Source organism: Genypterus blacodes, unplaced genomic scaffold (genome assembly GCF_046128005.1).
Source record: "Genypterus blacodes isolate CSIRO-AG114 ecotype Tasmania unplaced genomic scaffold, CSIRO-AGI_Gbla_v1 ptg000228l_1, whole genome shotgun sequence".
Classification (NCBI taxonomy): Eukaryota; Metazoa; Chordata; class Actinopteri; order Ophidiiformes; family Ophidiidae; genus Genypterus; species Genypterus blacodes.
In genome coordinates, this window is record NW_027467026.1 from 1 (window position 1) to 15,000 (window position 15,000).

General features: G+C 50.1%; 2 protein-coding genes and 1 pseudogene across 3 annotated transcripts in view; all 3 read right to left on the bottom strand.

Moving 5' to 3' along the window:
• Positions 1 to 254: 254 nt before the first annotated feature.
• LOC143016397 (formin-like protein 2) lies at positions 255 to 7,583 on the bottom strand (annotated as a pseudogene).
• A 305-nt stretch (positions 7,584 to 7,888) lies between these two features.
• On the bottom strand, positions 7,889 to 10,644 carry rgn (regucalcin). Of its 2 annotated transcripts, none has more exons than XM_076170720.1 (8): positions 10,545 to 10,644; positions 9,859 to 10,032; positions 9,579 to 9,761; positions 9,403 to 9,503; positions 9,215 to 9,329; positions 8,920 to 9,051; positions 8,626 to 8,780; positions 7,889 to 8,308 (listed from the first exon to the last, which is right to left on the bottom strand). In XM_076170720.1, exons 2-8 carry the CDS (start codon positions 10,022 to 10,024, stop codon positions 8,258 to 8,260), a joined length of 903 nt encoding a protein of 300 aa, XP_076026835.1. In that variant the 5' UTR covers positions 10,025 to 10,032; positions 10,545 to 10,644; the 3' UTR covers positions 7,889 to 8,257. The 2 variants fall into 2 exon arrangements, with proteins under 2 accessions (XP_076026835.1, XP_076026836.1); XM_076170721.1 differs by lacking the exon at positions 10,545 to 10,644 and adding an exon at positions 10,167 to 10,530.
• Positions 10,645 to 10,792: 148 nt separating this feature from the next.
• The window catches only part of vps16 (VPS16 core subunit of CORVET and HOPS complexes), an 8,533-nt gene continuing 4,325 nt past the window's right edge, over positions 10,793 to 15,000 (bottom strand). The window contains exons 14-24 of the mRNA XM_076170718.1: positions 14,579 to 14,687; positions 14,356 to 14,490; positions 13,695 to 13,803; positions 13,505 to 13,602; positions 13,329 to 13,433; positions 13,159 to 13,236; positions 11,857 to 11,943; positions 11,683 to 11,765; positions 11,446 to 11,542; positions 11,262 to 11,365; positions 10,793 to 11,108 (exon numbers count right to left, since the gene is read on the bottom strand). Coding sequence (XP_076026833.1) covers positions 10,967 to 11,108; positions 11,262 to 11,365; positions 11,446 to 11,542; positions 11,683 to 11,765; positions 11,857 to 11,943; positions 13,159 to 13,236; positions 13,329 to 13,433; positions 13,505 to 13,602; positions 13,695 to 13,803; positions 14,356 to 14,490; positions 14,579 to 14,687 — 1,147 coding nt within the window. The 3' untranslated portion in view covers positions 10,793 to 10,966. The remainder of the gene's footprint in view (positions 11,109 to 11,261; positions 11,366 to 11,445; positions 11,543 to 11,682; positions 11,766 to 11,856; positions 11,944 to 13,158; positions 13,237 to 13,328; positions 13,434 to 13,504; positions 13,603 to 13,694; positions 13,804 to 14,355; positions 14,491 to 14,578; positions 14,688 to 15,000) is intronic.

Sequence of the window (15,000 nt, forward strand, 5' to 3'; positions counted from 1 at the left end):
CATCATCATCATCATCACTACCATCATCATCATCATCATCACTACCATCAACATCCTCATCATCACTACCATCATCATCATCACTACCATCATCATCATCATTACCATCATCATCATCACTACATCATCATCATCATTACCATCATCATCATCACTACCATCATCATCATCATCATCACTACCATCATCATCATCATCATCACTACCATCATCATCATCACTACCATCATTGTCATCATTACCATCATCATCATCATTACCATCATCATCATCATCATCACTACCATCATCATCACTACCATCATCATCACTACCATCATCATCATCACTACCATCATTGTCATCATCATCACTTACCTGCCAGTCCAGAGTTGAAGATGACTGTAGGTGACCCGCCTGAACCGGGGAGGGGCGGGGCCACAGGGGGGGAGGAGGGGGCATGGGGACAGAAGAAGAGAGTTCGCTGGTCCGACAGGGGGGAGGAGGGGGCGGGGGAGGAGGAGGAGGAGCAGGTGGAGGCGGTGAAGGGTACGGCCCGTTAGACACTGCAACACAACAGACCGTGATGAAGAGCGACGTCACAGAACGGGGCCATCATGGAGTAAACATGAGTCTGAGTCTGAGGGCTCACCTGTGCCAGGCATAGGTGGAGGAGGAGGGGGCGGAGGGGGAGGGGCAGGAAGGTCAGCTGCTCCGCCCATTCCTGGTCCCATGCTGTGATAGGCCACAGTCTCAGGGCTGAAGGCAGCATTGATCAGGTAATCAATCAATCAATCAATCAATCAATCCATCAATCAATCTATCTATCTATCTACTACAATGTTGGATGAACATCTCTGACACCAGCTGGTGAAAGCAAGAAGTGAACTGAGCCTTATTTTCTGCTCTCTGCACCTCAGACCATGACCTCAGACATGATGAGGGTCAGACAAGGAGGTGGAGAGAGCAGAAGTCTGCAGCCAATAAGGAGGAACATGGAGGAACATGGAGGAACATGGAAGAGCATGGAAGAGCATGGAAGAACAACCTAACTTCAGGCTCATGTAGCCCTACACTACACTGCCATGTTCAGTGTGAACATACATTCAGCTTCATGTGATGGCCACTGACCAATCACACTAAAGGGACAAAACACATCTGAGACAGCGGCTGAAGACACATGGAGACACCTGCAGTTTGACAAGATGTCTTCACCTCTGACCTCTGTGTGTTCCTCTGTCAGTGTGTAGATGTTTGTGCTTCTCTTCAGGTCTGGAGGTCTTTGACTGGACCGTTATGGATCCATGTCGTTATGATAGAAGTTCTGCCCTCCACAATAAAAGCTCAACGGATCTCCTGGATTAGCTGAGCTGTGTTTTGATGTAATCACATCTATGTTCTTCTTCTACTGTTTGTCTTCACACATCACATGCTGCAGATGCACCTACACAACCATCACGCCCCGAGGACGCACACACAGAGTTCACAGGTGAAGATGCTGCTGTCTCACTTTGATTACTCGCTAACAATGAACTGATCCATCATGATTCATCTCTTACCTGGGGGAGAGATTGGGACAGGGGGGAGGGGATGGGGAGGCGGAGTCAGCCACGCCCCCATCCCCCTCTCCTCTCTGGGGCTGAGGAGCTCCAGGGCCTCCCGGGCCTCCAGGGCCTCCAGCCTGCTGGGCCTCCTGGGCCTGGCGCTCCAGGCGGCTCTGGCGGCGGATGGTCTGGTCCTTCTCCCGCACAATCCGCCTCAACGTGTGGACCTGGGTGTTTGCACTAGCATACACATCCTACACAGCACATTAGCATGATTACACAGACTAGACTGGAAAAGGTCAACCAGTGTATGTGTACGTGCAACTGTGTGTACTGCTACAGTACGTAGGTACAGTAAGTACAGTAAGTCCAGTCCCTCATACTGAAGTACAGTCCCTCACACTATAATGAAGAAACTTGACTCTGTATTTAATTCCAACTCTTAAAATCCTTCAGGTTATTATTATTTTTTGAATTTAAATGTGTATCTGCAGCTCCTTGTGTTACATATAAAGGGATTTGATCTTTGATTGTGTCGAAATGGAGCCGTTGGCTTGCTGAGGTAACGTTTCCATGGTAACGGCACTGACCCGGATTTGATCCAGCTCCTTGTTAGTTTGCATCAGCTGTTTTTCCAGTTCCACAATCTTCAGCATCGCCTCGTTCTCCACATCTAGCAAACGCTCCGACATCTGAACACACACACACACACACATCAGCACCACGCATGTGTTTGTTTAGCTGTCTGTCTGTATCTGCCTGTCTCACCGTTGCCAGGTTCTCCTCGAGCTCCTCCACTCGCTCCAGAGCAGCAGTTTTGGTCTCAGCGTCCTCCAGCAGAGTTCCCACATCAAACACGTTGTCCAGGTAGGCCTGGATCTGCACCTGCAGCCTGTCGCTCTCTGTGTGCTTCAGCCTCTAATGGAAGGAGGTGAGACAGGTAGGGAGACAGGTGAACACTCCGATGAGGTGGATGGTCCGGTTACATTCTGATGATGTAAGTACTGAGTCTGACAAAGACAAGGACAGGGGACACTGGAGGACAGGGACACATCCTGGACAGGAAGAGGACATCAACGTCACGACAGAGGAACCAGGAGGTCTATGAGTATCAATCACCCTGATTATGACCGATCAAGAAGATCAATTACCCTAATGTTACATCCTGGGAATCATTTACACACACTCTGAGCCTGGAGGAGGAGGAAGAGGGTTTATCTCCTACAATCTATCTCTGAAGACAGCCAGGGACTCAGTGAGTCCAGGGGAGATTGTGTGTGTGTGTGTGTGTGTGTGTGTGTGTGTGTGTGTGTGTGTGTTACCTCCAGATGTTCGTCCAGGTTGAGCTTGGTGAAGTCGTACTGCAGGTGGACTCTGAAGTTCATGTCCTCCACTGAGTGAACCACAATATTGATAAACTGCATACAGGCCACCTAGCAAACATAACCACGGCAACAGCAAATGAATGAGTTTAGGTTAAGTTGGTGAATTTAAAGTGATCAACCTGCAATGATAAATAATAATACCAAGAAATCAATATTATCGTCTTCATTCTTGAAATGTTCCATCAGCTTCTCAAAGCGCATCGACTCTGAGCAGACCTGCAGGAGGATCAATGATCAATGATCAATCAGTCCAATCAGTCCACCATCCAGTGTGAATGTGTGTGTGATCAGTGTGTGATGCTGTCTCACTGTTTTAAAATGATCAAAGGCAGCAAGAATGATCTCATGTCCTCCTCTGACCAAACACACGGCCGCCAACAGCTCCAGGACCAGAGCTTTGGTCCTGCAGAGAGACAGGCAGGGAGCGAGAGCGAGAGAGAGAGAGACAGAGAGCGCGAGAGAGAGACAGAGAGCGAGAGAGAGAGAGACAGAGAAGGACAGAGAGAGAGACAAACAGAAAGAGTGGTACAGTACTTTGCATGGACTGTGTGTAGTTGGTGTGTAGTGGGTGTGTACTTGGTGTGTACTTGGTGTGTACTTGGTGTGTACTTGGTGTGTAGTCAGACTCACCGTGGGTTCCTGTTGTTGAGGCTCAGTGCGATCTCGTTGACAGCGTGAGGATGAGACATCACCATGTTAAAGCCATACTGAGGAAGAGACACAGGTCAGAGGGGTCATAGGGGTCATAGGGGTCATAGGGGTCATAGGGGTCCGATGGGTCCGATGGGTCATAGGGGTCATAGGGGTCAAACCCACCTGGTAGTTCATGATGGCCCGTAGACACATGATGCAGACGTGGACGTCGTCTTTCTTACACACCAGGCGTGAGTTCTTCAGCGTGCGGCGGCTGGGCAGCGTGTTGGAGCGAGTCACCAGAGCTGAGCTGACAGACAGACAGACAGGTGAGTGCTCAGGCAGACAGACAGACAGACAGACAGACAGACAGACAGACAGAGGACTGAGTCAGCAGAGTCGCGCTGCAATCGTTTGACCGTGAGGATACAGGAACGCAGACTGTGTGTGTGTGTGTGTGTGTGTGTGTGTGTGTGTGTGTGTGTGTGTGTGTGTGTGTGTGTGTGTGTGTGTGTGTGTGTGTGTGTGTGTGTGTGTGTGTGTGTGTGTGTGTTACCTGATTGAGTGCCGTGCTGCTCTGGGCACAGAGGAGGAGGGGGAGGGGAGGCTGCAGTCACCATGGAGGTCCTCTATGGACCGACTCCAGGGAGAGTCGATGGAGGAAGCTTCACCACCGGCCTCCGACTGCTCGCCATCAAAGCTGCTCACACACAGACAGACACACACACACACACAGGACTATAAGCTTGTTGTATGGGACAGTTGGACCCGAGTTTGTTGATCAATAATCAATACGTACGTGACGGCGTACTGAGCGAAGGACAGATACTCCACCAGAACGTCCAGACCACGATTCTCCTCATTCAGAAACTCCCTCACCCAGCTACAGAGAAAGAGACAGGTACAGGTTCACAGACAGACAAGTGTGCAGACAGACAGGCGTGCAGACAGACAGGTACCCTATGTGGTTGGTGCGGAGGGAGATCTCCAGCTCTCTCAGCATCTGAGTGGACTCCTGGACTCTCCTCCTGAATTTCTGCAAACAGACAGACAGACAGGCAGGCAGGCAGACAGACAGGTTGTTGTTGTCAGGGATGCCAGTAGTGAAACAGCAGAAGTCTTCAGGTGTGTGTGTGTGTGTGTGTGTGTGTGTGTTAGAGATGTTGTGTCTTTAGTCTCTATCCCAGTGTGTTTCAGCCGCTGAGTTGTGGGAAATTATACAACTTCCCTCCATGAGTCAGAGTGTGCAGCCCCACGTCAACAAAGGCTAGAGAAACATTCAGCTGCTTTCCTTCACACCAGCAGAGCCTTCACACCCAAACACACCTGGCTGAAGACAAAATCATGTTTATGTCCCCTATGTCCCCTATGTCCCGTATGTCCCCTATGTCCCCTATGTCTCCTATGTCTCCTATGTCTCCTATGCAATGTGACTTTTTCGTTGCGAGGGGCACTTTGGTACCCCCCCCCCCCCCCCCCCCCCCCCACACACACACACACATCATCATTTTACCAAACTACCTCCATGACCAGGAGAGAGACTCTCAACTATAGAACAACACTTGCACACACACATCTCTCTCTCTCTCTCTCTCTCCCCCCCCCCCCTCTGCCTGCCTGTCTCCCCCCCTGTCTGTCTGTCCCTTTCTCGTCTCTATCTTGCATGTTGTATCTTCATGCAGGACGTTTTGTGTTTCCTGCTCTTCATGTCTTCTCTCTGGAAGTTGCTCTCACTCACTCAGCCGTTCCTGGAGAGGGAATCTCTCTTGAATTGTCTCCCCTGAGGTTTCTTCCTTTTTCCTTACACATGCAGGTTTTCTCTGGAGTGTTCCTGGTCTCATAGAGATCTTTGTGGGTCTGAGCCCTTTGAGACGTTGATGTGATATTGGACTACAGAAATAAAAAGGACTTCCAGTACTTTGATGAAGTACATGTGTGTGTATGTAAATGTGAGTGGGATGACGTCACTCTGCTTCAGTTTCTTCTTCTACTTTCCATCAAACATCAAACTCAGTAAACAACATGAGCTGGAGTCTCTCACCTTACGAGTCACAGCTGGATCCAGGAAACCTCGCAGCTTCTGGATGTAAGTGTGAGGGGGGTTCTTCACCTGGAACCTCTCCTACACACACACACACACACACACAGTTTGATGTTAGCGTGTCTGAAGGACTTCATTCCCGTAGCAAATTATTTTATTGTTTATCACTTTTTACTCTACTGATTTTGTCACAGCAGCTTCTGTTGAACGACTCACTGAGGTCACAGAGGGTCAGAGGGACCATGACTGCTCTACATCGCTCTGCTGCTGGACTCACTGAGGTCACAGAGGGTCAGAGGGACCATGACTGCTCTACATCGCTCTGCTGCTGGACTCACTGAGGTCACAGAGGGTCAGAGGGACCATGACTGCTCTACATCGCTCTGCTGCTGGACTCAGAACAAAGATAGAAGTTCTGCCCTCCACAATAAAAGCTCAACTTATCATGGATTCACAAATAGAACTGTGTGATGATGTAATGAGCCTAACACCTCCTCACATCTATGTTCTTCTTCTACTGTTTAGGGGACAGAGATCCAAGACAACCTACTGAGGGTTCAGGGTCAAAGGTCAGAGGTCAACATATGAGTGTGTAACTAAGCTTCTGTCTCCATGTAGAGGAGCTTTAGAGGCTCTAACACCTGATCATGGATCCATCAGGGTCCATTAGAGACCTACAGACCTGAAGAGGATAAGAAGAACATCTACACACTGACACACTTTGTCGTCACACTCTGCATATCTTCTTCTTCCTTTTTCTTCATTTCCTTGCCGCCCAGGAGGTGAAAGGTCGCCGTCCTTTATGTCACAACTCCTACACTCATGAGCCATCAACATTATGACTTGGTTGATAAATTGGTATTTCCTACAGCACCTGAACACAACATTCCTACCTGGTCACAGATCAGCTCCCACTTCTTCTCGTTGTCATAGGAACGCAGCAACCGCACCTTATCAGGGGGGAGGTTCATCGAATTCTGACAGAGAGATAATAAGACGTAAACACAACACACACACACACACACACACACTCAGTAGCAATCTAACATGGGACCATTAAATCACATGTAAACTCATCACACACTTACTCAGGTGCGCATACACAAACACACACACACACTGAATCTGTTCCCCATACAAGTACACACTGAATATACTGAGCACAACACACACCAAGTATAAAACACACACTCAAATCCTTGGAATCCAGCAGTCGTGTGTGTGTGTGTGTGTGTGTGTGTGTGTGTGTGTGTGTGTGTGTGTGTGTGTGTATTTACCAGTGCGATGGAGAACCTCTCCTCCAGCTCAGCCGGGTCGGGCATTGGGAGTCGGACCGGTGCGGCTCGTGATCGGATCACAGCCAGCTGGCTCTCCATGCTCTCTGCGTTCCCCATCACACACACACTCCAAACAGACACACTGAACACACCCACTTACACACACTCAGCACACACACAGCAGCATGCACATGTGGACCGCCATCACACCGAACACAGACAGACAGGCAGGCAGATGGTGATGAAGGCCTCCTCCTGTATGTCTCTCTCTCCTCCTGTCTGCTTCTCCAGCAGACAGACAGTAACACGGTGAAAAGCGTCTCTCTCTCTCTCTCTTTTGTCTCTCTGTCTCTCTCTCCTCGGGGATGCTGCTGCTGCTGCTGCTGCTGCTGCTTCCTCCGCCGCGGCCGATGATGATGATGATGAGGAGCGTTCTGTTGTAGTGTGTATGTATGTATGTATACTATGTGTGTGTGTATATATGTGTGTGTGTGTGTGTGTTGTGTGTGAGCGCGTGTCGCAGATCAGCCGGTTAATCCTCCTCCTCTCCTCCCCCACACGAAGAAAGAAAGGGAGAGTCGCTCGGCCTCCCTCTTTGTCTACGTCTCTCTCCCTCTCTCACTCTCTCTCTAGCTCTCTCGACCCTCCCTCCTCCCTCTCTCCCTGCATCCTCAGACAATGAGCCTTCTGCCGCTCAAGGCTCCGCCCCCTCAGGGGGGGGGGGGGGATCAGTGAGCTCCATACATCCGGCTGGATTCATGATTTCTAATTTGTTTATAATAATAAAAATAAACACCAATGTGGTCTCACAGATATAAAGACATTTAAAGGTGTGTTCGTACATTCATATGAAACTAGATGCTCTATAATCCTATATTAACCCTATAAGAACAACATGCAGGAGCAGATGATGTCATCTATAATCAGAGTGTTTACATGTTTGAAAAATTAGATGAAACTCTGAACACAGATACAAATGGAATATTATTAATATAGTTTATACACAAAAACTAGCTCTGGAGATCTGAGTTGCTGATCAGTGACACATTTTAATACACACATGTATGTTCACATGTACACATGCATGTAAACCGTTTCACAGATTTTGCACAATGCAACGCTGAAATGTGTCAAATTTGGTGTAGTTACTCGCTCTGGCCGCTAGAGGGCAGAACGTCATAATTTCATTCCTCTGTGCTTCTCTGTTTACATCTCACGCTTATAAGACACAACTTTACTAACACAATCTCTGATTCACTGCCAGCTGCTGCCAGTCTCTTTGTTTGATCAATACATTATCAGAACAATCCAATTATTACAAGCCAATCAGGGACAGGAGGTGGGCGTGGCTGCAGCATTAATAGATTGATTATTTACCAGCAGCTTGTAGACTGACAGTCACCCAGAAAATGAATTTGAAGGACGACCTTTGACCTCCAAACCTGTGACCTGTGGTGACAAAGCGCGCGCACACACACACACACACACACACACACACACACACTTTTCAATTCATGAGTTTGTGATTTTGTACAAATGTTTGTTGTCAACTTAACTTTTAAATGTAGTGAAGTGAAACAAAGACTTTTATTTGTTATTTATTTTACGGTTTCTGGCAGCGTGAATAGAAATCTGTTAATGAATTTGACATAAGGGCTTCAGTTGTTTTATTGAGTTGTTTGAATGACCTTCCCTCTAGCGCCGCCCTCAGGAGGACCTGCATCACTGCAGCATGTTGGGGGCGGGGCTAACAGAGGAGCACTCACCCTGAACGTCCCTCCAGCCAGAGGCTGATCTCTCCGCTCTGATTGGTCGAGGCCCAGACTCGCCGAGGTCACATAAAGGTCAGAGTAATCCGGCCCACCGAAACAACAGGAAGTGGTTTTCATCGCAGGCAGAGAGACCGTCTGTAACCTGACACCTGTACGGCCACAACAGGAAGCCTTCATCACACACTGCTGCTGTGCTGTGCACCGCCAGAGGGGGCGACATCAACACACAATGACCACATCAACCACTGTGTGTGTGTGTGTGTGTGTGTGTGTGTTTGACGAGGTGACCTGTGGTCGGGTCAATGTTGATGACTCGTCCTGCGTTGAAACACGCCACCCACAGGCGACCAGCAGCATCCACCGTCAGCCCATCTGGAAGCCCCTCCCCCTCCTCCATATGGTACACCACATGACGGTTACCTAGGCAACATAACCAGAAGTAAATTGATTAAACAAGAACAGACTAAACTTTTATGTTTGTGTGTGTTACGCATGTGTCCTGTGTGTGTGTGTGTTACTCATTTGCCTGTGTGTGTGTGTGTGTGTGTGTGTGTGTGTGTGTGTGTGTGTGTGTGTGTGTTACTCATGTGTCCTGTGTGTGTGTTGTAGTTGAAGGCGTCTACAGTCAGAGCCAAACTGTCGATGTAGAAAAATGTCTGCTGGTCCAGAGACCAATCCAAGCCATTAGAGATGTCCACCTGAGAGACAGACAGGCAGTGAAACAGGGCGAGAGACAGACAGGTACAGTGGTTGGCAGACAGGTGTAGCTACCTGGTTGAAGTGTTTGGTGACAGTGAGGTCAGACGCCAGAGAGAACAGCGCCCCCTGCTTCCTCTCCACCACTTCTAGAGGAGACATCCTCCCCATGGTACCTGATGAGAGAATACACTGTTACCATGGCAACATCACATATCTTCCCCCCCCCCCCCACACACACACACACACACCAGCCAGCAGACGTCCGCTCGGGTCGACCTTCCCATCGTTTAGGCGATTCTTGGGTTTGTCTGTGTCGACCTCTGCCAATGATGTCATCGTCTGGTTTGACCAATCGAAAGCTACAATGCTGCGGCCCACACCTGCAACGTAACCACCTGACCTACGAGGGACAGCGAAGCCCACCATGTCACCTGCAGACAGACAGAGTGAGTGAGAGACAGACAGTTCTACTGAAAAGTGGTTTCTGAAGTCAGGATGAATGGATTGATGTGATTGGATCAGCCTCACCTGTCTGCATGGACTGGATGTGATTGGTCGTTGGGCTCCAGCGGTGAATTTTCTGTCCGACAATATCGACGAACAGAAGCGTCTGATCTGACTCCTCCCACACCGGCCCTTCACCAACCAGGGCACTCCCCTTCACCACACACTCCACCTTCACCGATGACATCATCAGCTGGTCTAGAGACAGTAAGACAGAATGACCCGTCTGTCTCTCTCTGACGTGTCTCACTCTGTTTGAACCTCGAAAACTTCAGGTGCAGAAGACACCGATGAAGAAGTGGACGTAGAGGGAGGGTAGCTACTGTCCTTACCAGAGGAAGTCCCATGAACCGTAGGGTTTCATTGCTGCCTTGCTTATAAACGTCACTAACCAGAGAGACCCCCCCCCCCGCACACACACCAAGAGACTAACGGAGCACGTCAAGCCGATCTACTGCGCATGTGTGGAACGCGTCCTCCAAGATCAGTCCAAAAAGTAGAGTTACAGACACACATAAATAACACGCACACACGCACACGGTTCGTTCGCGGCCGCACGTGAACGCGCGCGCTCGGAGTATAACTGAGGTTTTACACACACACACACACACACACACACTTCAGGTCCCGCAGCCTCACAGCGAGCTTCCTTAGACTCCAGGTCCAGGACTCAAACTTCAGGCTTCTGGGGTCAGATCAAACAAACTCACCAGCAGCAGATCGTTCAGCTCCACACTGGGTGAACTTAGTCCTCTGCACTATAAGCTCCGCCCCTCCACTTCAACGAGCGCCCATAATCACAAATGAGTAACGACCCTACAAAGCACCCGGATGATGAAGCTTATTGACTGTGATTGGTGATTCTTACCTCCACAGCCCAAGTGATTGAGCTCCTGCCTCATGTTGTGACTGTGTGTGTGTGTGTGTGTGTGTGTAAGACGCACCACACACCACCATGTGACATCATCACTTTCTATTTTAATACAGCAGATCAATAAAGGACAAACAGTTCAACTTGAAAGCACAAAATGTAAGAAACATCGATGACAGCAGCTACTTCCTGCTCCCAGCATGCATTGCTGCTCTTGGGTCACTTTTTAAGCAGGCAGGGCCCTCATGCCACTTTACACAATCACTTTTTGGCAGCAGTTGCTTTAGCTCGGTTGAGCTTCTCGATCACGAGGCGGTCGGCGGCTGAACATCGAGAAAGGACCGTCGCCATTTCTGCTTCATTCTTCCTCTCTATGGCCGCATCAGCTGCTCCCTCCACGTCCCTGAGGAAGAGGAGGAGTCTCATGTTTCAGCACACACACACACACACACACACACACACACACACACACACACACACACACACACACACACACACACACACACACACACACACACACACACACACACACACACACACACACACACACACTTACCCGATGGCGAGGTGAGCTTTGACCTTCTGCTCTGGCGTTACCTTGGTTACATACTTCTTGGCCTCATGCTTGTTGTGACTCTTCATGCAGACGTCCACAAACGGCTGCAGAGACGATCACTGATCAATACTTCATCACTTTATGGATTCATGGACCGGATCTCTGCCAAGGTGGAACTTCTTACCAAGTAGCCAATAGGAGACTTCTTGCTCTTAGAAAATTTCTCAAGCTCCTCCCACTCCTCCTTCTCTGCCAGGGACTTCAGCTTCAACCACCAGTACCTGAGAGACAGACAGGCACAGACAGACAGGGAGAGAGAGAGACAGACAATCACATTGGCTTTCTGTCAACACGGTATGATGGGTTAGGGTTTCATTATTGGCTCAAAGGTCAGGGGTGAAGGTGTGACATCATGAATGACCTCTTGTCAGGAACTCTGAAGTCTCTGTAAAGTTGTTCAGCTTGTTTGTGTAACCCCAGCGACAGCAGAGCCTCCATGGTCGCCTGGAGACAAACAGGAAGTCATCAACACACACAGGAAGCATCTTTCACCCAACAAAATCTATCCTGCATCAAGCCCCGCCCCTCTGACCACCTGTAGGGACAGTCCCTGTAGCCCCGCCCCTTTCTCATCATCAAGCTTCCTCTGAAATCGCAAGAGACGCATCTCCTCCTCTGTGGCCTGGAGGGAGAGAGAGACAGAGAGAGACAGAGAGACAGAGACAGAGAGAGAGACAGAGAGAGACAGAGAGAGAGACAGAGAGAGAGACAGAGACAGAGACAGAGAGAGACAGAGACAGAGACAGAGAGAGACAGAGAGAGAGACAGAGACAGAGAGAGACAGAGAGAGAGACAGAGAGAGAGACAGAGAGAGACAGAGACAGAGAGAGACAGAGAGAGAGACAGAGACAGAGAGAGACAGAGAGAGGGACAGAGAGAGGGACAGAGACAGAGAGAGACAGAGAGAGGGACAGAGAGAGGGACAGAGAGAGGGACAGAGACAGAGAGAGACAGAGAGAGAGACAGAGAGAGAGACAGAGAGAGACAGAGAGAGACAGAGACAGAGAGAGACAGAGAGAGGGACAGAGAGAGGGACAGAGACAGAGAGAGACAGAGAGAGGGGCAGAGAGAGGGACAGAGAGAGAGACAGAGACAGAGAGAGACAGAGAGAGAGACAGAGAGAGAGACAGAGAGAGACAGAGACAGAGAGAGACAGAGAGAGGGACAGAGAGAGGGACAGAGACAGAGAGAGACAGAGAGAGGGACAGAGAGAGGGACAGAGAGAGGGACAGAGACAGAGAGAGACAGAGAGAGGGACAGAGAGAGGGACAGAGAGAGGGACAGAGACAGAGAGAGACAGAGAGAGGGACAGAGAGAGGGACAGAGAGAGAGACAGAGAGAGACAGAGGGAGACAGAGAGAAACAGAGAGAGAGAGAGAGAGACAGAGAGAGACAGAGGGAGACAGAGAGACAGAGACAGAGGGGGACAGAGAGAAACAGAGAGAGACAGAGAGAGAGAGAGAGAGAGAGAGAGACAGAGAGAGAGAGAGAGAGAGAGACAGAGAGAGACAGAGACAGAGACAGAGGGGGACAGAGAGAAACAGAGAGAGAGAGAGACAGACAGAGAGAGAGACAGAGAGGAACAGAGGGAGAGAGAGAGAGAGAGACAGAGAGAGACAGAGACAGAGAGAGAGAGAGAATTTGAGTTTTAAAAGAATTTCTATTTACAGGTATTTGACCCTAACACTTAAACTAAAGCATGCGAGTTCCAAGACATCGAGAAAAAAAGAAAAACAAGGAGAGAGAGAGAGGAGAGAGACAGGGAGAGAGAGAGACAGAGAGACAGAGAAAGAGGTGTGTGTGTGTGTGTGTGTGTGTGTGTGTGTGTGTGTGTCACCTTGGCAGCAAACTCATTCTTGGCTTTGTTGTATTCATCTACAGCAGTCTGCAGGAGAGACAGACGTGTCTCTAGCCTCTGCACAGACAGACAGGCAGGTTAGTGGTGGTCTTAGCTTGGTGTGTGTGTGTGTGTGTGTGTGTGTGTGTGTGTGTGTGTTAAACTCCTACCTTCTCTCTGTAGCTGGCAGTCACATAGTAGTTGGCGAGCTCCTGGTGGTCGTCATCTTGGTTGTAAAGATCCTTCAGTGTCTCTTGTTCCTGCAGCTTACAGAACTACACACACACACACACACACTGTCTTCATCTCATCTCTGCTGAGGAAGAAGAGGGTGAAGGTGAGGTACCTGTCTGTAGAGGCTGAGAGCGACAGGCTGGTTCCTCAGAGTCATGAAGAAATCTCCTCTGTTCATCTCATTCTTCAGATAGGTCACCACCGTGTACACTGACACACACACACACACACACACACACAGTTTACAGCAAATGGACACCAAAATGAGGCCAGAAGGGGCGGAGCTTCCAGCAGTCACATACCCAGGTCTGTGTCTCCGCTCTCTACTGCCTTGCTCAACGCCAACGGACTCCTCTTCATCTTTAACAGCAGTGGGACCTGCTCTCCAGAGCGAGCCTCATAGTCCAACAACTGAGAGAGAGAGGGGGGGGAGAGAGAGAGAGAGAGGGAGGAAGAGAGGGAGGGGGGGGGGGAGAGAGAGAGGGAGAGAGAGAGGGGGGGGGGAGAGGGAGAGAGAGAGGGAGGGGGGGGAGAGAGAGAGGGGGGAGGGGTGAGAGAGAGGAGAGAGAGAGGGAGAGAGAGAGGGAGGGAGGAAGAGAGGGAGGGGGGGGAGAGAGGGAGAGAGAGAGGGAGGGGGGGAGAGAGGGAGGGGGGGAGAGAGGGAGAGAGAGAGGGGGGGAGAGAGGGAGAGAGAGAGGGAGGAGAGAGAGAGAGGGGGGAGGAGTGAGAGAGAGGAGAGAGAGAGGGAGAGAGAGAGGGATGTCTAAACACAGTGTGTGCTGCTTGGATGCTTCCTGTGTGTGTGTGTGTGTGTGTGTGTGTGTGTGTGTGTGTGTGTGTGTGTGTGTGTGTGTGTGTGTGTGTGTGTGTGTGTGTGTGTGTGTGTGTGTGTGTGTGTGTGTGTGTGTGTGTGTGTGTGTGTGTGTGTGTGTGTGTGTGTGTGTGTGTGTGTGTGTGTGTTACCTTGATGGCGAGCTCGGTGCGTCCACACTCATACGCCCGAGCAGCGATGTGTGAGTAGGAAACACCTGGTGAGTCTCCCACCTTCACACACACCGCTCTGGCTATGGCATCATCTGATAGGTCCTTCTGTTGCACCTGACCACACACACACACACACACACACACACTTTAGCAACAAGCCGCACACACACACAGAGGGATCCCTCTGCCTCAGGTCCGTCACCTTGCAGGACGCCCAGTGCTTCAGAACCCTGCTGACACCCTGGTAGTCTGGAATCTTCAGGTAACGACAGATCTCTATCGCTAACGGATAGAACTGTCTATATACCAGCCTGAGAGAGAGACAGGGAGAGGGAGAGACGGGGGGAGACAAAGAGGGGGTGGGAGACAAAGAGACGGAAAGAGACAAAGAGAGGGGGGGGGGGGGAGACATGGAGAGACAGTGAGACATAGGGAGAGAGACAGAAAGAGAGGAAGAGACAGAGAGAGAGGGGGTGGGAGACAGAGGGAGGGAGAGAGAGACAGAAAGAGAGGAAGAGACAGAGAGAGAGGGGTGGGAGACAGAAAGGGAGAGAGGGAGATAGAGAGACAGACAGAAAGAGACAAAGAGAGAGAGAGAGGGCGAGGGACACAGAGAGAGGAAGA